This window comes from Cydia amplana, chromosome 4, assembly GCF_948474715.1.
Source record: "Cydia amplana chromosome 4, ilCydAmpl1.1, whole genome shotgun sequence".
In the NCBI taxonomy this organism is placed as follows: Eukaryota; Metazoa; Arthropoda; class Insecta; order Lepidoptera; family Tortricidae; genus Cydia; species Cydia amplana.
The window spans coordinates 20,377-42,030 of NC_086072.1; the positions used below are offsets into that span (position 1 = coordinate 20,377).

At 47.6% G+C, this 21,654-nt stretch overlaps 1 protein-coding gene and 1 long non-coding RNA gene across 2 annotated transcripts; both read right to left on the bottom strand.

The window, feature by feature from the left end:
* Positions 1-2,900: 2,900 nt before the first annotated feature.
* On the bottom strand, positions 2,901-5,204 carry LOC134647473 (uncharacterized). Its single transcript, XM_063501825.1, has one exon. The coding sequence runs from the start codon at positions 5,202-5,204 to the stop codon at positions 2,901-2,903; it is 2,304 nt and encodes a 767-aa protein (XP_063357895.1).
* Positions 5,205-18,936: 13,732 nt separating this feature from the next.
* Positions 18,937-21,353, bottom strand: LOC134647563 (uncharacterized). The gene is made up of 4 exons (XR_010096832.1): positions 21,266-21,353; positions 20,617-20,681; positions 19,929-20,013; positions 18,937-19,012 (listed from the first exon to the last, which is right to left on the bottom strand). It is a non-coding gene; the product is annotated as an uncharacterized LOC134647563 (long non-coding RNA).
* Positions 21,354-21,654: the final 301 nt, after the last annotated feature.

The following is a 21,654-nucleotide window of genomic DNA, read 5'->3' on the forward strand; positions in this document are numbered from 1 at the left end:
CTCGCCGCAGCCACACTGGTGGCACTCCGCCGTCTCCTCCCGTCTTGCGTACCGGTGCAGGTAGCTCCCGAAACAGCCATGCCCCGTGAGCACCTGCACCAGCCGGAAGGTTAGCGAGCCCCGCTCTCTCTCCAGCCAGTCTTGTAGGACCGGCCGGACCGCCTCGACAGTCCTGTGCCCTTCCTCGCGTCCAGCCAGTTGCTCCTCCCATTGGAGGACAATGGACTGCCGGACGAGGAGCTTTTGCGCCTCTATCTCCCTAGGCGCAGGATGGAACTCCCGCAGCCGGAGCTCCCTGCGCCACTCGTACAGAGACGCTTGGGCCTCCGCCTCCAGATCCCAAGGAGGCGTTCCCGCCAGCAAGCACGCCGCATCATATGAGGTGGTGCGGTACCCGCGTACGACGCTGATGGCCATCGCCCTCTGAGCCTTTCTCAGCAGGGCGATATTTTGGGCCGCCAGATTCCCCGCCCAGATCGGCGCCCCGTACAGGGCCATCGATCGCACCACCCCCATATACAGACGGCGGCTCGCTACGTCCGGCCCCCCGATATTGGGCATCAGCCTCTTCAGTGCGGCCGATGCTGCCATTAGTCGGGGGGTCAGGCGGGCAAAGTGCTCGCGGAAGTTCCATCGGGAATCGAGGACAAGTCCGAGATATTTCATGTCGGACTTTACCTCGATTCGGGTGCCACCAACGACGATGCTGGATCCTGCAGGCGGCGCCTTCCGGGCTGCGTGGAAGCAGAGCGCCTCAGACTTGTGTAGCGCCACCTCCAGACCCAGCATCGTTATACGCCTCACCACCTGTGCCACCGTCACGGTGGCGAGGCGTGCTGCTTCCCGGTACGAGGTCCCCCGGGACGTGACCAGCGTGTCATCTGCGTAGCAGGTCACACTTGACCCCGGGAGAAGCTCCCCCCGCAGCACCCAGTCGTACCCAATGTTCCACAGGAGCGGCCCTAAGACCGAGCCCTGTGGAACACCGCACGACGTCTCCCACCTTGTAATCCCGCCGCCCCGGACCGGATACTCCACACACCGCTCCGAGAGGTAGGCCCCGACTATTTGGCACAAATAGGGAGGCACTTTGTGGTATTTCAGCGCCTCCCTAATGCACGACCACGGCAGGGTGTTAAAGGCATTGGCGATATCCAAGGACACCGCCAGGAGAACCCCACCGTGGTCAACCGCCTCATCCGAGAGGGCTTTGATGCGCGCGACTGCATCTACGGTCGACCTGCCCTCTCGGAATCCGAACTGATGCTCGGACAGGTCAGGTCCTACTCCTCGGAGGTGCTCAACGAGGCGACAGCAGATGATGCGCTCGAAGAGCTTGTCAGCCTCGTCGAGCAATACGATCGGACGGTAGGCGGATGGAGAGTCCGCGGGACGCCCATCCTTTTTTAGGAGGACGAGCCGGCCGGTTTTCCATATGGTCGGAAATCGGCCGGACTGTAGACAGGCGTCCAGTAGCCCGCGGAATCTCTCCCCTAGGGACCGCAGCGCCAAAGCCAGGACGCGTCCTGGGATCCCATCTGGACCCGGTGCCGTGTTTTTGGCTTTTAGCCTCCGCACGGCTGCGTCTAGCTCTGCCTCCGTTACCGGAGGCACCCCGACTTCCGCACCCTCAAACCCTGCGAGCTGATGGGGAGGTGCCATTTCTGGGGGCTGGTGTTCCGGTCTGTTCGGAAACAAGTTGGAAACAACCACCCCCAGTAGTCGAGGCTCGAGACTCTCTGTCAAGGGGGGGGCCCAAGGGCGTAATTTACCCCTGACCGTCTTGTACGGCCTCCCCCATGGGTCTCGGTTTAGAGTCTCGAGAAGCTCCGCTCTGGCGCTCGCCTTTGCCTCGCAGATGGAGAGCTGCAGCGCCTTGACCGCCTCCCTGTAGGCACCGTACAGCCGCGTCTCCTCTTCAACGTCTCGGTGTCTGCGTCGACGGGACCGTGTGTACTGGCGTCTCGCCCTGTTGGAGCAGGATCGGAGTTCTTCGATTTCTCGCGACCACCAGTACACTTGACGCTTCGGAGGCCGTGGCTTGGCTCGTGACATGCCTGCGTCACAGACTTGTGACATGGCTTCGCGGAACCAGGCTGCCTCCTCCTCGGTCTCCACAGGCCCAGGAGATGTTGTCCAGGCCTGGACGAGGGACGCTATCTCCACCGCTTCACGATCCATGCTGTTCAGGGCCCAACGAGGATAAGGGGTCGCAGCACGGCCATTCGGACGACGATCCGTGTCTGTCGTGCCTCCGGAGGACGTGGAGACATCAAACCGGATGTACAAATGGTCTGATAATGTCTCCACCGTCTCCAGTACTCTCCAGCCACGGACGCGGGTCGCGAGTGCCGGGGTCGCAAACGTCACGTCTACTATGGATTCTCCCTGCCAGCGCACGCAGGTGCTGGCCGACCCTCGGTTCAGAACCGACATACCGGTCATCGTCGCCCACTCCTCTAACAGGTCTCCACGGATGTCGGTTGCGGGACAGCCCCAGGCCATGGATTTGGCGTTTAAGTCCCCTGCGACTACTACCTGGCGCGGTTGGGTCTGCGCAACAAGAGCCGCCAGCTGGCCGAGGAAGGCTTCGAACTCGGAGACTCTTCTGTTGGGGGAGAAATATACCCCGATCAGGGTAATTTCGCCCCAGAGGACAGCCACATAGCCTCGGCCCCTCGACAACGTGGAGGGGGGCGGTATGCCCTCTACCCCTGCTTTTGTAATAATGGCCACCAAGCCATCCAGGTCCGCAGCCCAGTTGTGGCTGGGGGGGACGTAGTACGGCTCGGCGACCACGGCAGCATCTATCGACCACTGCGCCATGGACTGCAGGAGGAGATCTTGCGCCCCGGCGCAGTGGTTTATGTTCGCCTGGAGGATCCGATTGGTTGACCTCGTCATTTTGGCGCATTGTTAGTCGGACCCTCTTGTGCAGCCGGAGGCGCCGCCACTCCAGGGGTGCCTGGTTTGTTGGTCACCTTCCGGGACATGCGTTTTGGGGCTTTAGCCCCCATCGCGCAGGTACTGCTGCCGGCACTGTGGTCAGCAGGTTTGCCCGCTGCAGTGCACAGAGTGCAGTGGGGCGCGGCGGTGCAGTCCCTGGCCCGGTGACCGGATTGACCGCATCGGTAGCATTGGTCACTACGGTCGATTTCTGAGGTGCACCCCCTCCTAACATGGCCAGGCACCAGGCAGCGGAAGCACCTCAGGGGTCGGGACTCCAGCAGCTTCACGTTTGCCGAAGCCCATCCGACGAGGAGTCGCCCCTCAGCCACTTTCTTGGCGGCTGCTACGGGGCAGCGAGCCCACGCTGTGCCCAGGCCTGTTGGCGTGCGGGAGATCCGGCCAACTTTCACTGCCTCTAGGGCACACCCTCCAACTTTCGCCACGGCAGCGGCGAGCTCTTCCTCTGTAACCGAGTCATCCAGGCCGGAAATGCGCATCTCCGCGCATTTTACCGGCCTAGAGATGCGGACGTCGGCCACATTAAGCGTCTCCCTCAGCTTGGCAGCAAGAGAGTCTGCTTGGTTGCCGCTGGTGGTGTCTGGGCCCGGGATCTCCAGGATTGCCGCCCCTGTCACTGCCCTACGGAACCTCAGGCCGGTGATACCGAGCCCATCCAGGGAGATTTTGGTCTTGGCCTCCGTAATCAACGTTCCGTAGGTAACGCCCCTCTCTTCTGCTCCCGTCTCCAGGGTGAGGACTACGGCCGCTGACCGCGGGGTGCGCAGTAGCGCCTTGGTCTTATTGCGACCCTTCCCTTCTTGCGCTTTCCGCGGTGCCGCCGGCTGTTGTGGCTTCGCAGTCGTCGCTTCTCCAACGGGAGACTTCTTTTTATTCTTCTTACCCCGCTTGACCACAGTCGTCCATTCCTCTTCCGAGGCAGGCACTGTTGTCTGCAGCCGAGGCTGCCGGACTTGGGAAGCGGGGCCAGGAACACTCGTAGGACGCTTTTTGGGCCCCTCCTTCTTTTTGTTCTTCTTCGCAGCCCGCTTCGCACCCGCTGGGTTGGTAGGAGCTGGAGTGTGACCGGGGGGAGAGCTTCCTGCTTTGGAAGGTGTGGGAGCAGACGACACCTGAGTAGGTTGCTGTGGGAGCAGTCTCTCCTCCAGGGCGCTCAACCTTGTACCCATCATGTCACTCACCTTGGCCATGATATTGCGCTCTAGGTCACCTTGCTCCCGAGCAGGTGATGTCGCCGTCTCTTGGCGCGTCCCTTCGAGGCGCTGCCCAAGGCTAGCACGCAAGTCGCCCATCTCCTTACGGAGCTCGGCCATTTCCGCCTTGAGGCGAGCGTTTTCGGCGGCGAGCCTCCTCGTCTCATCGGAGACAGTCCGGCCCCTCATCTCACCGACAGCTTCCCGGATCGCAGCCACAGCCTCCTTCAGGATTCGTTGGTACGTGCCCTTTAGGTTTTTGGACTTGGTGGCCACGTCCTTGATTAGCCCCAGACTATCCCGCACCTGCTGGTTTAGGGCCAGGGCAGTGCGGTTTTCTTCGTCGTCTGACCCACTTGTCGTCCCAAACGAATCCGGATGGCGGGCAAGCCGTCTTAGCGTCACCATTTTGGACGCGGCTATCAGGTCCTCTTCAGTTTGCAGCTCGAGCTCCAGGCGCTTAGCCTTTTCCTTGGTTAGCCCGGCGTGGCGCGCCGTGGATGGTCGGCGGCCTGTTCCTCGCTTGGAAGGTCCCGAGGCGGGCTTTCCTTGCTCCGCAAGATCGGAAGCCTCGCCGCTCGGCGATGCTCCCGTGTCGCTACCACTGCTTCGCTGCCTCTTCCGTCCTGCGGCCATTTGGGCAGTTAGCGAAGCGTCGGATTCGGCGGTTTCCACGTCGGTTGGCACCGGAGAGAAAAATACTCCGTCCCCAGGGAGGTCACCCGTGTCTATTCTCCTGGGGGAGAAGAACTCCTCCCTGCCAAGAGACGGGACCCTTTCTGGCATGCGTTCTATTAGCACTACGGCTTTACGTCTCTCACTAAGCCCCCTAGCGGGTTTGGGTGGGGAGCGTGTAGAATCCACCGCCGTCCCCGGAGGCACGTCCTCATCATGGAACACCCAGCGCCCCTGGGCGTCCTGAAATGGTCGGAATCCATCCTTGGGGTGGCCAGTGGAGGCTCCTGCCTCCGCCGGACTGCTATTCTCCCCATCAGCCCCTCCTTGCAGCCTCAATACCAAATCACTCTGCAAATCGGTGTCCATAAAGTGTTTGCTTGTGTTGTCGTTTCGGGATCGTGAGTGGTTTGCCCCCCCAGAATACGGAAGGCGGCATGTCGCCACAGCATGGGCGATTGCCCGTCCTGTGGCGACATGGAGGATTGGAACCTCCTGGGGTAGTTCTACATTTTCGTTTCCACTCATTTTGTGTGCTATTTTGAGGAGGTATGCCCCTCCCTGACGTTTGTGACTGGACTCCCTCCAGCCACGCATCCCATCGGCACGTCAGACACACCTTGGGATTGGGGTGATTTTTATAGTGGTTTTCTTCCACTTCTTCATCCGCCGCGCTTGGTGGCCGGAGCCATCCCACTCCTCACCCCGCCAGAGGTAATTTCTAATAGGGGACCTATTAGAAATTCCCGACTTTGCAGCTCACACTGTGCCCTCTGCTATTCAGAGGGACACGCGGAGCCACCCGCCCAGCCACTCCTCAGGGTATCAATCAAGGAACTGCTCCTCGGGCAAAGATCCGGAATGTGACCCCCGGCAGCCGTCATTGGAAGCCAAAAGCCCCCCAGACGCACAACAGATCCGCGCGGCATCCGGTGCGCGATCCTCCCGATCCGCTAACACCGCCGACCCGCCCGGAGAAATAGATCTGCAATTGGGTTTCACAGAAGCCCAATGCACAATCCTTCCAGACAGCTAGGCAATGTCAGAAAAGCAGAAGGCTCTCCAATCCGGCAACCACCCACATCCACGACGCGTCAGGGAGCCCTCAGCCTCCTCCCCAGACGTCCGCGCGCGAAACAGTGACTTAATTGACACTACATACTGCTCTCATAGCTCCTCCTCTTTGCTCGTCCACTGCGCCGTCTGCTTATTCAGAGGGACGCGTGGAGAGCCATTCTCGGGCACAGAGCCCCCCAAATACCCCCCTGGTGTTTGGTTCGCGGGACTACGTCCTACCCCGGCACGACAGCGGGCCGGGGCATTCCCCTATCCACCACCTGGGGACGCGCCACGTCGGGGTTCACCTCCCCGCCCACTCGGACACCCGAGCAGGTCCGTGGAGGTCCGTGGAACCTAACCTAACCTAACCTAACCTAACCCAACCTAACCTAACCTAACCCAGCCAAATAGACCCGCGGGGGAAAGAAGAACACAACAAAAATTCACGTCATTTCATTCCACATCACCTTTACACATATTCTTCGGTTGCCAGCCCAATGTCCCAAGTCGAATAATGTTAAAAATGAATAATCGTTGATCTTTAAAGAAGAAAGTTTTTTTTTTGGTTTGGTTTTAGTTCTAGATTTAGGATTAGTTATAAATAAATAAAAACAAATAAAGAAATTCGCTGTAGTGTTTAATTATAATTTGGAAAAGTCCTTTTTAAAATTGTTTAATATATTGTGTCTAACAAAGAAGAACACACATTAAGTTAAAAGTATAAAACTGTAAATTGGAACAAATTATAAATAGAATTAAATTGTAAAACTGTTTAAATTGTAAATTGAATAATATTGTAAATTGTATAAAATATATAGAATAAAAGATAGAATTGAAAGAAAAGATAGAATGGAAAAAAGAATAGAGACAAATGCTGGAAAAGAAATACCAGCAATAAAATAACAGAGGAGGGAGGAGGGGAAAAAAAAAAAAAAAAAAAAAAAAACCTAACCTAACCTAACCTAACCTTTTTTTTTTTTTTTTTTTGTTGACCTAACCGAATTCCGTCGAATTCCGGAAGTCTGAAAGTGGTCCAAATAGGTAGAGAGGGTCATACTTCCCCCGGACAGTGGAAATCCCGTCGTTCTGGGACCACCAGAAGCGGCGCAAACTCAATTTGAAATCGAACTTTTACAGCTGCGCCGCCATCTTGGAAAACTTCAAACAGCTATAACTTCCAAACGGTAGGTCTTAGAGGGACGGGGTTTTAGCTGGGAACGAGAGTGGAGCTTGGCCTTCCCGAAGACTGAGGTCCGGAAAAACTTCGAGACTTCTCGGGTGCTGAAAATTCGGGCCCCTACTTGAGCCAGCTGACCATCTCGGAAGATAGCTCTCGCGGAGCTACGGACAGCAGCCCAAACCGCAGGTTCGTAGGCCCAGTAGTTCCGTAGATACGACCGTTTCCGGTAGACCGATATTTTACCGATTCGGATATTGGTAAAACTAGAGACGCCATAGCTCCGGAGCCCCTGGACATAACCAGGCCGAGTTTGGGTTCGTTGGAAAGGGCTCGGGGAGAGCTATCTGCTGCTGTAAAGAAAACAGCTCTACATAGAGCCAAAACTTTGTTCCCTTAACCCGTAACCCGCACTGAGCGGGCCGGGGGTGCTGCTCATTGAGAGTAGCGCTGCGTGGAGAAAACCACTATAATAAATCCCCAATCCCAAGGTGAGCGGATCGTGCCGATGGGATGAATGGCTGGAGGGAGTCCAGTGCCAAGCGTGCGGGGGAGCTCACCCCCGAAAAAAGAGACGACGATGTGGAGCATTGGTAAAGTACAATGAAGGCTGATTGCGAAAAAGTTCCCCTGGCGGGTCTCCAAGAGGAGGAAGCCCGTCCGCACACTTCGGTGGGCGGCTGCCCTTCGTATGCAGGGGTGGGCAACAATCGCCTCGTAGGCCGGCAAGGTGCCGGTCTCCGTGAACACAACCTTGGCAAAACGAATATGGACATTGATGCTACGTGGAATAAGGACTTTGTTGATATGGAGGTGAAGGACTGTGACCCGATGTCGCACTCCAACACCAACGACTTAGACTCGAATGCGGAAGAGTGCTCAGAGCGGGGCACTCTAAGACTGAGGGGTGGAGGATCGCCGGAGAGGGACTCTAGGGGTCGGTTCATCGGCAAGGGTAGAGTGGCCCCTAAGACCTCCAAAGAATCCGAGGAGACCACGGCGGTGCCGGCAAGGACAGCGTCTCCCTCAAAGAGTGAGGTACCGGAAGCCTTAACTAGGACAGGGTCACAGAGTCGACTGGGGAGTCGGAGGTCACTTTCGGACTTAAGAGTGGATCTCACTCGCTGCGATGAGAAGCATGAGTCCCAAACTTCAGCTCCGACTAGTAGCACAGAGAGGAAAGAGGCGGAAGCTCACGTGGGCGACAAAGGTGGGGACACTGAATCTGATACAGGGAGCATGCTCAGTGTCCGCTCGGAGCCAGCTCCCGAAAACAAGCAGGGTGATGGGGCCGAGTCAGACTCGGCCATGAGTTGTTTCTCACTCAGTGACACAGAAAGGAGGTTCTGGCGGAAGCGCGGTCGCGGCGGCTCGGGGTCAGACTCAGACGAGACCACCAAAAAACGGTCACAGTCGGCTTCAAAGCGAGGTCGCGGTCGGCCCCCAACCACGGGACAGTACGTTGGACTCGCCAAGGCCAAAGAGGAATATAACCGCGCCAAGAGAGAGGAAATGCGTTTGAGGGCAGAAGAAGAAGTGGCTGGCTTAAAGCTGCCCTTCTCTACTCGTAGTCAGTCGGGCGGCCTAAGTTCTAGCCCAGCCCTGCCCTGTGGACAAGACAATCTTTCTGCCGCTGCGCTCTCGCAGCGAGTGCAGACAAGTCTGGATGCAATAACCTTGGTTGCCAAAAACTCCAGCAATTTGAAAGGCACCTTTGTAAAAGCCCTGAAGGAGGCGGCAGTGTCTATTAAAGATACATTTGAGTGCCTTTTAGAGCGCACCACTTCAGAGGAGACGAGGCGTCTGCAGGCGCAAAATGATAGCCTGCGCGCACAACTGACTGAATTAAAGGCTGAGATGGCGCAGCTGAGAGCAGACTTCCGGGACCAGTTCAAGAGGCCGTCCCCAGCCCCACAGCCAGCCCCACCTCTGCCCACAGAACCTCAGTCAGTCCTCGGACCACTCCTGTGGAACATCGGGTACGACTGGGTGCTTTTATATTTGTATGATTTCCACATGCTCGCATCCAGATATCCCGTTTTATTGCATCTTTTGGAAATCTAAAAAAATAAATCAAAATAACAATATATTTATAATGTTCATATAGATTTTATCGATATTGGTTTTTATGGTGTCCCATCACTACCTAACTATGGTAGAGTGATACCAGAGTAATAAATTAAAAGTGCCTTTTTTATGGAAAATGACGGCAGTAAATACCTTAAAATAAATAAAATACAATACAAATATTGGACATGTCAAATAAAAAATATACGATAGAAACTTTAGAAGTATTGTTCTACTTCTATATATAATAGCTGGGTGACCTATTTGATATGGAATGATAATCACTTTTAAGAATTATTAACTCCGTATATTAAAACAATCAAGTTGATCGTACAAAGGTTCGAGCGGGACTGGCGTCCCGAGTTCCTTAAAGCTATACCTAAGCTTTTGGCTAGTCAGCTCATATCTCGGTGCGCGCGCACTTGAATATGAGCTGACGTAGCTAAACTGTTCCTATATTACTTCCCCCCTTAAGGGAAAAAAAAATTGAATTAAATAATACAATGATCTCTCTTTTGGGATCTGATAATACTTACACCCTGTGTGTTCCTAACCTTATAATGTTATGGCTTCTCTGATATCGCACAGGCGCGCGTTTCGCTGACATAGCGCTACGCGAACTAAGTATATCCCGCTAATATGCGAATCTATTCGTCTATTAAAAATCTGACCGGCCTATTAATAACTCTGCCACTTCTAGTGGTGCGCGGTCTCGTGTTAGCTTCGCTTTCGCTTTGCACTGTAGTGGAGTCGCCTACTTTAGTATTAGTATTCGCGGTATCGTCGGCGTTATTGTTCCATACGTAAGCTGGCTTCAACCTATCAATTGAAATGCGAGCTTGCCTGTTTGGAAATTGGATGAGAAATACTTTATCGTTTCTTTCTAAAACTTTGTAGGGTCCCGTTTAGGGTGGTTGTAAAGATCTCCTCACGGTGTCATCCCTGACGAAAACGTATCGACATGATGCTAATTCCTTATGTACAAATAAAATGCGGTTGTTACGTGATCCCGCAGATACCGGTTTGTACTGAGATATTGTTTTTCGGATTTTATCTACTAAATTACCCGGATCGCTGGGTTCTGTGGGGCTTGTGTCAAAGAAATCCCCAGGTAAACGTAGCGTACGTCCGAACAACATCACTGCAGCACTTACGTCATTATCGCTTCGTCCTGCCGCGCGCAGGCCTAGCATGACGGTCGGCAATTCGTTCGTTCGACGAGGTATTGTTCATTCTGGCCATTAGTGCTGCTTTCAAACTCCTGTGGAAACGCTCTACCTTCGAATTGCTCTGAGGGTGGAAAGGGGTGGTTCTAACTCTATTTATACCTAACAAATTCGATAGCTCTCTAAATAGGTTACTTTCAAATTGACGTCCTTGATCTGTTGTGAGCTGTGACGGACAACCGTAGGGCGCGATCCACCCGCTAAACACCGTCTTAGCTACTACTTCGGCTGTCATGTCCGCTATTGGAAAAAAAGCTTCCGGCCAGCTAGTACGCCTATCTATTATTGTCACTAGGTAACGATTTCCATGTGGAGATGTCGGGAGCGGCCCGACCAGGTCTACATGGATATGCGACAGCCTATCAGCGTTTTCAAAGGTACCTAACTCAGAAACAGTGTGTCGGGTGGCTTTCGCCTTTTGACAAGGTATACACGCTCTGGCCCAACGACTTACGTCTTTATTCATGCCAGGCCAAAAGAACTTTCGACACACCATTTTGCGAGTAGTGCGTACTCCAGGGTGACTTAGACAATGGACGCTTTCAAACGCGGTGCGTCTAAACTTTTCGGGCAAATACGGCCTTACTTCCTTCGACGATATTTCGTAATATACAGCCTTTTGACAATTCGGTATTGCGAGTAATTTTATGTTTATAGTATCGTTTCCGTCGCGCCAGTCTGATTGCGTCATGCTCGCTAGGTAGTCGTCTAGTGCTTGCTCGTCGGCGAGTTCCGTGTAATTGATAGCGGTTGGGCAAACAATGGTCTCTATGCGGGATAGCGTATCCGCCACAACGTTATCCTTCCCGCTTATATGACGAATATCCGTAGTGAACTCGCTGATGAACATTAAATGTCTCGTACGTCGCGGCGTTTCACTACTACTTTTCCCTATATTTTCGAACGCATGACACAAAGGTTTGTGGTCTGTATAAACTATCAGTGGCCTGCCCTCGAATGACTTGCGAAAATGTTTCATTGATAAATAAATGCCTAACAGTTCTAAGTCATATGCGGAATAACTTTTCTGGGCCTTCGTTAGTTTTTTTGAAAAGAATCCTAACGGTTCCCATTTTCCATGTACTAACTGATGTAACGCAGAACCCGCACAGTTAGATGACGCGTCGGACATTAAAGCTAAAACTGCGTCAGACCTAGGGTGGGACAGCGTAACGGCTTTTTTAAGGCCCACTTTACACTGTTCGAACGCCTCTTCGGTCTCGCTTGTCCAAATTATAGGTTCTTAATTAAACTAATAATAATTAAACTGTTCCTATAAAACTAAGAGAAAAATGAATTTTCAAACAGTAGTAGGGTAGGTGCGTTAGTTTTCGTCCAGCTCTAGTTTTCGTCCACTTGACGAAATTGAATATAAATCTACATTGCTGCACAAATTTAGACTTAATGCAATCCTTAATGTCGAGACAATATATCTATCTACATCTACATAAAAAATGTATTTGGCAAGTACCAAATTAAATATCAAATATGTTATTTGCTAATCTCTGTCATGTGGACGAAAACTAGAGCATGGACGGAAACTAGCACAATGACCATAATTATATCGGTAATTTATTTGATTGAATGGATTTTGTTGATATAAAAATAAGGTGTTATAGAAAAATAATGTGTTATATAAATTATATAATAATAAGCAACGCAAATTAGAAGTAGACGTGTGCGCCGATTAAAAAATGATCGGCGGCGGCGTTTGCCAAAAAATCGGCGGCGGCGGCGTGTTTTCGGCGTGAAATCGGCGTGACCTTGACTTTCAGGTTTCTTAAGAAAAATTATTAATTTGTTTTTCTTGAAAATTTGATCAATCCAGGTTGCTGGTCAGTGAACTACGTATAGTTTTGAATAGGCAGTGAGTAAAATAGGGTTTGTAAATGAATATAGGATAGGTATAATAACTTGATTTCCCTAGTAACTGGGCTGCAATAAGGGGTTACCTGGTCCCATTGACCTTCGATCGGTAACCCTCCATTTTTTCATGATTTCCATGGTTTTTCGTATTATTTAAAAATGACGTACTTTAACAAAACAGAAATGCCCTTGAAATTTGGATTTGGCATAGTGACACATGACATAATGGACTGCTATTTTCACTTTAATCGTTTTTTGTCGTACAAGCATCAGGCTCACTGAGACGTATCTTCTTTATCGTTTTTTCATTGCAGAGGTTCGCGACTACATGTAATTTGTTTCCATTTCGTGCGGTCATAAGCCGTGTGACTTCACGATGCAGACTGTCGCAAGCACGATTGCCATTCATTCGGGCTAAATTCATGTTTTTCTCCACATCTTGCGTTAGATAATATGTCCGAAGAATCTAAGGGCTTACCAGCTCACCCATTGCATGTTGTGAAGAGCTGAGTGGCGATATTGTGCTCTCTGAGAATGGAGGGGTTTGTTTTTCTAGCTGTCCTGGTATAAGCAGTAGTCTTCGTTAACACCACATCTAAAAAGCGCCAACCTTTGCCATTTCACACTTTTTGAGGCTCCATGTTTCGGTACCTTACTGGAATATTGAAAAGAGGGTAGCTCGTACCAAGCGCACATTAGTTGCACGTCGAATACCTCTGTTCTTTCAGATCTTATCGAGGTTAGCCATGCCAGTTCTGCGGTGTATTTCGGCGGTGCAACCACTGACACTAGTAATAAAGCCAAGATATACAAACTAGCTCACTTTTTCGTAATCGCCGAGTGCGTCGGTAATTACTACAAAACTGTTTGGTTAATTGAAAGCAACGAGTGATAAGAAAATGTTGCTTCATCCATTTACAGCTTGCAGATTTCCGCGGGGCAAGCATTTGCGCTGTTCGCCAGAGAGACAGTGAATCTACAGTGTTGTCACTTTGTCTCTCTCTAAAATAGAATTTCTCGAAATTTTTGGCACACGACTTTTTTAGGAAACTCAGGGTCTTGAAAGTTTTCGCACATCAATGTTCTCAGATTTTTGCTGGACTCCACTACATGGGCACTGTGTTTTCGTTGTCTAGTTAATTGTAAGTCTTTTCATGAGACGAAGCATTCTGCCTTCGTATGTGAGGCAATGTGAATTTACAATTAACAAGATAAATACTACTTCATATTATCGTTTCCTCATCTTTCTTGACGGTGAATACTTAGGATTACTCAGTTACTTTATTAATTGGTGTGTCTAATAGTTTGTGCAACTGAGTATTCTGTTTCATTTAAATAATAATTGTTGTATATTTGTGAACTGTAAAAAATATAATACATAAAAATCCACATTGTAATTCAAATACCATCTTGGAATAGCTAATTAACAACACTCAAGGTCACGCCGATTTCACGCCGATCATTTATCGGCGACGGCGGCGTGGCAAAAAAACCCGGCGGCGGCGGCGCGCCGACGCGGCGCACACGTCTAGTACCATTATTCAATAAATTATCCTTGATAATAAAAAATGCATTTATTTTATAACTTTCTTACATCAAAAACATGTTTTTTCGGTAAAACTTTGGTTTGAAATCTTTTTTCATTAATCGAAGGTGTTTCAAGGCCACGCCGCCGCCGCCGACCAATTTTGACCGGCGCGCCGCCGCCGGCTATATGCCTATCGGCGCTCATATCTAAAACATAGTTAGTATATAAAACAAAGTCGCTTCCCGCTGTCTGTCTGTCTGTATATTTAGATCTTTAAAACTACGCAACGGATTTTGATGCGGTTTTTAGGGTTCCGTACCTCAAAAGGAAAAAACGGAACCCTAATAGGATCACTCGTGTGTCTGTCCGTCCGTTTCTGTCTGTCCGTATAATTGTTTGCCGTTTCTAGGAAAAATAGTAAAAAAAATTATATCATCGATTTTCACTGCGAAATCAGTGTTAAAAGTTGCATAGTCTAAATCATATTTTTGGAAATATAAAGCTATTAGTAAGGGGTATAGGAAAAATCTTAACTGCCAACAGAAAGGTACACTATTTGTGATGTTTCTATGATAAAGTTTGTAAATATAAAATAATTACAAACCCCGAAAAATCTGCCCAAAATCACATACTAAAAATCATCAGCTTCCAGGTTTTTCCAAGTTTTCCGACATTTTGTCTGTAAACAAATGTAACTTTTACAAATTAAAATACTGCGTAAATTTATGTAATAATTCGGAAAATATATTAGTTTTACTATTGAAATAATATACAAGAACAAATAGAATTTGTTTAATAATGCATAACATTTGATGTTTATGTTGTGTGTATAAATGCATCACTATGCATTTAAGGGTTAAACTTATATCGTGTTACATATCAAATGAAAGAGCTCATTGTACCGCTACAATATCAAATATATTTTTTTTATAATTTTAGGATGAATAGTTTAGCAGTTATTCAAGAAAATAGGCAAAAAATGACCATTCCCCCCCCCCCCCCCCTCCCACCCCTTATCTCCGAAACTACTGGGTCTAAAATTTTGAAAAAATTACACAAAATAGTTCTTTACCTATAGATGACAGGAAAACCTATTAGAAATGTGCAGTCAAGCGTGAGTCGGACTTAATGTACGGAACCCTTGGAACGCGAGTCCGACTCGCACTTGGCCGGTTTTTTTTAATAGATAGAGTGATTCAAGAGGAAGGTTTATGTATAATTTGTTAACTCGTGCGAAGCCGGGGCGGGTCGCTAGTAATTAAATAAAACTTATTGTTAAATCGAAAACATTTATTTCATTACCTTATATAGCAAAATCTTGTAACACGAGACAACTAAACAGTACAATTAAATAACAAACTAAACATGATATGTGATGCATCGAGTGTGACTTGGCTCCCCGCATTAACTCATTCAACAATTTTAGATATCGCTACGCTCAGAGTAGGTACCCATATAATTTTAATAACAAAAAAGCTATCATGAATATAATTTGGACAACAGTCTCAAAAAATAAGCGATTTTATCTAAGATATTTCTAATAGATCCAAAAATATATCCTCTTATGTACAAGATATTAGTCGTAAGCTTGTATTATCTAAACCGGCAGCCGCTGCGGGCGAGTCACGGCCCACTACTAACATGTAGGTACACAACATACAGACTACTAACACTAACAAAACATATTGTTTGAAAAGTGAAACGGCAAATATTGCAGCCAATTCATTTGTAACTAAAAATCTAAATTTCATTGACACAACACAATCTGTAACACCGTTAGAGAATTTTTCATAAAATGCACGGATGAGTAGAAATAATGAAGCAATCTCATTAGACATTAACTAGTACATTTTGGCACCGCAGCCGCAGCATTCAAAACAACGATATTAAGTAATATATATGTCCATGGTTCAAAATAATTACCGACGGGGGCTGCAGTTTTGTTTATTGTTCAACCCCTCATAACAAGCAACAAAAGAATACATACTTCCCAACATCGTCATACTTCACTGACAATCCGTACCTACCTTATTTTATTGTAAAAGCATAAGAGTCACATTCAATTAAGAACCAGCTGTCATAGAGCCGCTCCCATACAATCCAAGTTACACTGTCATTTTAAAATTTAAACTTGGCATGAACATGAACATTTAGTTGCGTGTCGTGCGCTACGGAGCGTTACTTTACTAGGTACTGGTACTTGTATTCGTTGCTAGTAAAAACTGTTATGTAAAGAAAAGGGAGCGAGTAGAAGTGTCGTATGTAAGTATAAAACTTGGATTGTATGGCGGCGGCTATCGACTTGACACTTACCAAGTATCCTACACTACAGCGTTCCTAAACCTACTCCTATACTTAAAAGGCATTTCTCGAGATCATTTCATTTCCATTTATAGACTTTTTTATTTACCTATACAAATCTCGTCTTTACCCTGTTGAGAGTGACACTTTTCTCGACTAACATTTGACATATTTTAACACATTCAGTGCCGAAAACCCGACTATCGGGTATTTTATGATTTCGTTCCCAGGCCGGACGACCCGATAGTCGGGATCGTGGTACTACAGCTTTATATGACGAAATTATTGTGGCCTGGTGCGGATGTCTTGTTTGGCTGGGTGGGTTGCAAGGGTGGCAATGAATGTGTTAAATATCAATTCGATTTTGAACACATCCTTATGCCCCTAGTTATAATATAAAATGTATAGTTATAATGTACGTGTATGTTGACAGCCCGTCTACGTTAACTCTGCACTGTGGTACCGTGCCAACACCAACACCACACAGACAACTTCCTATGAAAATATTGAGTAGTATGTGATAGGTAGAGTGATGCCATAATGATGTAAATAAATAGCTAGCTGCAGACGGACACACTCTGTCGCTCGTCGGGTCGAGTTTTCAAAAATACTAACCTGTAATCGCTGTTTGCCTCTATTATTTATATCGACCGCATTTTATAAAAGTATAAGTTACAAGTTACAATTAACTATACAAGTTATCACTTGACTTGAGTGACTTGACCAATGACGAGCGACCTTTGTCCGGTGTGTCGTGGCCGGTTTACACTCGTATTTTGTTTGTGTTCTCTTAATTAACCGCCTTCCAGCTCGTTAAAATTATAAAAAAAAACTCGATATTAACGCACCAAATCGAAAACCGATTTAGTAATAAAACATCTTGCATAATAGCCTGTCACACAAAACATAAAATTTAACTAATAATGTTTGTTTATTTCCTAAATATTAACATTATCATTAATTTGATTTCAATCCGGCGCTGAGGGCCTACCGCGAACCACGTTCGACGTGTTGCCTCCCTGTCACACTTACGTACGAACTTAAGATAAAGATAAGATAAAGATAAAATATAGTTTATTCAAGTAGGCATAATTACAATGCGCTTATGAACGTCAAATAAAGCTAGGTAGACCGGCTCCAACCCTACACCTCTGCCCCGAGAAGATTTAAATCCCCCCTCAATTGGAGGAGGGTATCCCATTATGGGACCGGCAACAAACTCGGCCGGACACATCTTTTCAAAAATAATTACATCTTATAATTAACATGCATTACGAGAAAATAAGGAAAAAAAAATACAATTTAAATCACTATAGAATTCAGGCAATTATACACATAAGGTGTAATAGAAATTTGATTTAGAAAATATACATATGTACATGGAATCATACAAATTCGTAGCTCTTTCAGAAAACATTCTTACAAAAGGAAAAGATAATAAAGTTATTAAAAGAAATGGGAAAACATATTATATAAATCTGATTGATTATTATGAATTACCAACATATAATATTTGATGTGTTTTCCTGCTTACCTGAGTTGTGTCACCTATACAAAATACAATGTTTTTAATTGCTACTACTTTTTATTAGTTTCTGGTTTGGACCATGCATGCTTGTCTGTCAAGTAGTCCTCGACTCTGTAATAAGCTTTTAACATCAATGACTTTTTTAAGTAATTCTTAAGAGCTTGAAAGGGTAATCTTAAAGCATCCTCAGGTAACTTGTTATAAAAATGAATGCATTGCCCAACGAATGACTTTTGTACCTTACGGACACGAAACTTTCTGATAGCAAGCTTATTTTTATTTCTAGTGTTAAAGTTATGGACATCAGAATTCTTAGTGAAGGAGTCTAGATTCTTAATAACATAAATAATACTATCATATATGTATTGGGAAGCTACAGTTAAAATATCACAAGACAAAAGCACAGAATATACCTAAAAAATATTACAAGTGCGACAGAGAGGCAACACGTCGAACGTGTTTCGCGGTAAGCCCTCTGTATGTAGTACCTACTTAAAACAATAGGTATACAACATTTCTTGTCCTTATTTCATACTACAAAATTCTTAACTGGTATTCAATATTCAATACACAGACATTAACAGAATAATTAATAAATGCTAGGAGATAAATACTATTTACACGTTACTCTTATGCATACAATTGACTGGTTATTGTAAAGATTAATTTATATATTGCACCCGAAAGATCATCGTATCCGCGCAATTTCACCGCGCTTTTATAAATTTAGCTAATTTGAGTCAACAAATTGTTCAGAAGTGCGAGGCTTGGCCTCGCCAACTTAGCTCGTTCATATAAATATGAACGTAATCGTAGGCCACTCGTACCGATTACAGTTTTCAATATATTATTTATTTTCAAATATTCCGTATTTTTTTAAACGACGGGTAAATTACCAATCTTATTGTTTTCTAGACTTGCGTCAAGTGTATTAAAACTTACATGCGAAACTTTGCTGTGTTGCATCGTGCGTGCGCAGGGCAACAAAAATAAAGTGAGAAGGCGACAGGCACTAGAGACAGGTGTGAGCGAGACGGCCGGCGTGAGACACGGTGAATGGTGCCGTCTAGCCGAGCTCCTCGCTGGCAACACCTGAAGGCCCGCCCTGGAGCCGGCCGGCTTGTGCGAGCGAGACGGCACTGGCGTGGCGCGGCGTGTCGTGCTAGCCGAGCTCCTCGCTGGCAACATGAAGGCCCGCCCTCGAGCCGGCCGGCTTGTGCGAGCGAGACGGCACGGGCGTGGCGCGGCGTGTCGTGCTAGCCGAGCTCCTCGCTGGCAACATGAAGGCCCGCCCTGGAGCCGGCCGGCTTGTGCGAGCGAGACGGCACGGGCGCGGCGCGGCGTGTCGTGCTAGCCGAGCTCCTCGCTGAGCAGCAGCACCTGGAAGGAGGACTCGTCCACCGCGTCCGAGTACATCAGCTCCTCCTGTACACACAACGATCAATGGCGGACCACGCTGTACCCATCGGCCATCATAGCTTTGGACACATTTGTCACCAAGTGTTTCAATTTATTTGGTTGATTGATGCAGGTCCCCGACTATTCCCAGACCATCAAAAATATGTCTTAATAATATTAGGCGTTTGAAGCGCCCGTTATATTTACTCTTAAGTCTTAAAACATAGTTAGTTCATTATTTTGAAATAATTTAGAGGTTATGTTTTTGTAAGAGTAGTAATAAATGCGAATGTGTATGCATAGTATTCTGGTAAAGTAAGGTTAGTAACGAAATAAAACTATTAAAACGGATTAGGGCGCGTGTACACGGTGCCGCCTCCACGCCGCCGCCGCACCTCCGCGCTATGTACACGAGACGCGTAAAGCCCGCCGCCGCGCCGCCGTGTACAGGCGCCCTTATATCGCGTAGGTATATTGAATTTATACTACATCCCGACGTTCCGAACCCTTTACAGCGTTTCGTGGTCAACGGGTGACTAGTAGGAGGGTATATTTAAATCTTCTCGGGTCAGAGGTCTAGGGTTAGAGCCGGCGGAGCTTTATCTTTACAACTAGCCTTATGGATCAAATTTGCATGTACTTAATAACGAATCTTAAAATGTATAGTTTATGACGGTTCATTATTTTTCAGCGTTCATGTTTGTATGTATGTGAGTTTCTTTATGTAAGTGGGTAGTTTTGCAGTGTAGTTTTTCCTCAGTCACCCGTTGACCACGATCGCTGCAGTAAAGGGTTCGAAAACTTCGAAACGTCGGGATGTAGTGTAAATTCAATATACGCGATATAATCCGATTTAATAGTTTTATTTCATGAGTAAATATCGCAGTAACCGAAGACAATATAAAGGTTAGTAACATTACAATGATCGATAAGTATTGCGTACCTGCATGTAGTCGAGCAGGCCGAGCGGCGGCAGCGGCGACGCGGCCTCCAGCACCGGCTCGCTGCCCGCGCCCGGGATCATTTGTCTACGATTAAACATATTAGGTACCTAGCTGAAATACATATATGTCACGTACGAAAGAAAAAGTGACCAAAGCATCTAGTGGCCATCAAGGCTGGGATCTGTTCCCTTAGTAAAGTAACATATAATACGACGCTGTCCATAAGAAGTAAGGAAGTGACTAAACGCAGCGCATAAGTCACGCCACTACCTTCCGTATGTGAATGGCCCTCGTGTCAGTGTGTTAGGCTCCACAGCTCGGTAGTACAAGTGTCGGCCATGTGTGAATGTGGCGGTGGCGGACATACGAGCGACGTGAACTTTTGTGGGTCGACCTCTTCATACTATTTGTCAGTCGCCAACCAAGCAGTGGGGCGGCGCCAGTCACAGTCACGCACGGAGCGAATAATGCAGAGGTACAGATGTAGTGCATCATTATTTTCCTCAGTATTTTTACGGAAACGTACGAACATGTCTCGCTATTTCAGTCAGTCTCGGTACAAAAAGTACCAAGTTCGATCGAAGGAGCACCACAAATACGAACGTTTCCGAGAAAATACGAAGGAAATAAAATATGCACCACATCAGTAGTAATGAATAACGAGAGCGGGAGGTATTTTATACTGACTGCGAGTCCTCGTCGTGCGCGGCCAGGAACAGGTCGCTGCGCACGCAGCACGCCGGCTCCTCCGCCTGCAACAGCCACGTAACGGTCAGGTACCTAATACTCACTGGCACGGCTCGGAAGCACAAAACAGATACAGTACAGAAATCAATCTACATACAAAGTGCGCTCGAGCGACGCACACATAGACACTGCTCACGGACACGATATCTCGGACCGGTTGGGACCAGTGCGAACGCGAGTGCCATCCGCTTGAGACACGCGTCTGTGAAATTTTTGTGCAATAATGGAGAAACTAAAAAAAAGTTATTATAACTGTTCAGTGGACGGTTGTTTAAATTCAACATTAAACGGTGAATTGTCGTTTTTTAAGCTACCAGTGGTTTCAGAAAGGTAAGTAGGTATCTGCTTGTATTTCGATGGTTCGTTTTAACGTTAAACAGAAAAGTTAGGTAGGTAGGTAAGCACCCCGCCCCGGCCACTACTAGATACGAGTGCCACTACCACGATAGTTTTTTGTGCATAAATCATAGTTGACAACCCTAGAGCGACCGCCGAGCGTAGGTATGAAAAGTGAAGTACATACATGTGATTGACTTCTATACTATACTGTATCTGTTTTGTGTCGGAAGCGAGTCGAGTATGTACTCACCATGCTGAGCGCGGCGAGCGGCGCCAGCGGCCACGTGCAGTGCGTGCGCGCCGCGCGCGCCTCCTCCCCCGCCCCCGCCCCCGACCCCTCCCCCGACACCTGCGCACAACACGTCACCACTGTAGCTGTGTGTACCTACACGTGTAGAGTTACCGTTTTGGACTAACGACGTGTTCCTCTTTTTTATTATTGTCCGTGTAATACTAGGTAGTTATACTTGGTCAACCGGATCTTGACAGTAGAAAAAGGCGGCAAATTTGAAAAATGTAGGCGCGAAGGGATATTGTCACATAGAAAATATGAATTTCGCGCCTTTTTTTACTGACATGATTTGGTTGACCAGCTATAATTATATTAATACACATTTGGAACATAATTGAATTTTCTTA

What these genes read in the sequence shown, in the direction of transcription:
- LOC134647473 (XM_063501825.1), bottom strand. Translation starts at nt 5,204, where the DNA reads ATGGACACCGATTTGCAGAGTGATTTGGTATTGAGGCTGCAAGGAGGG.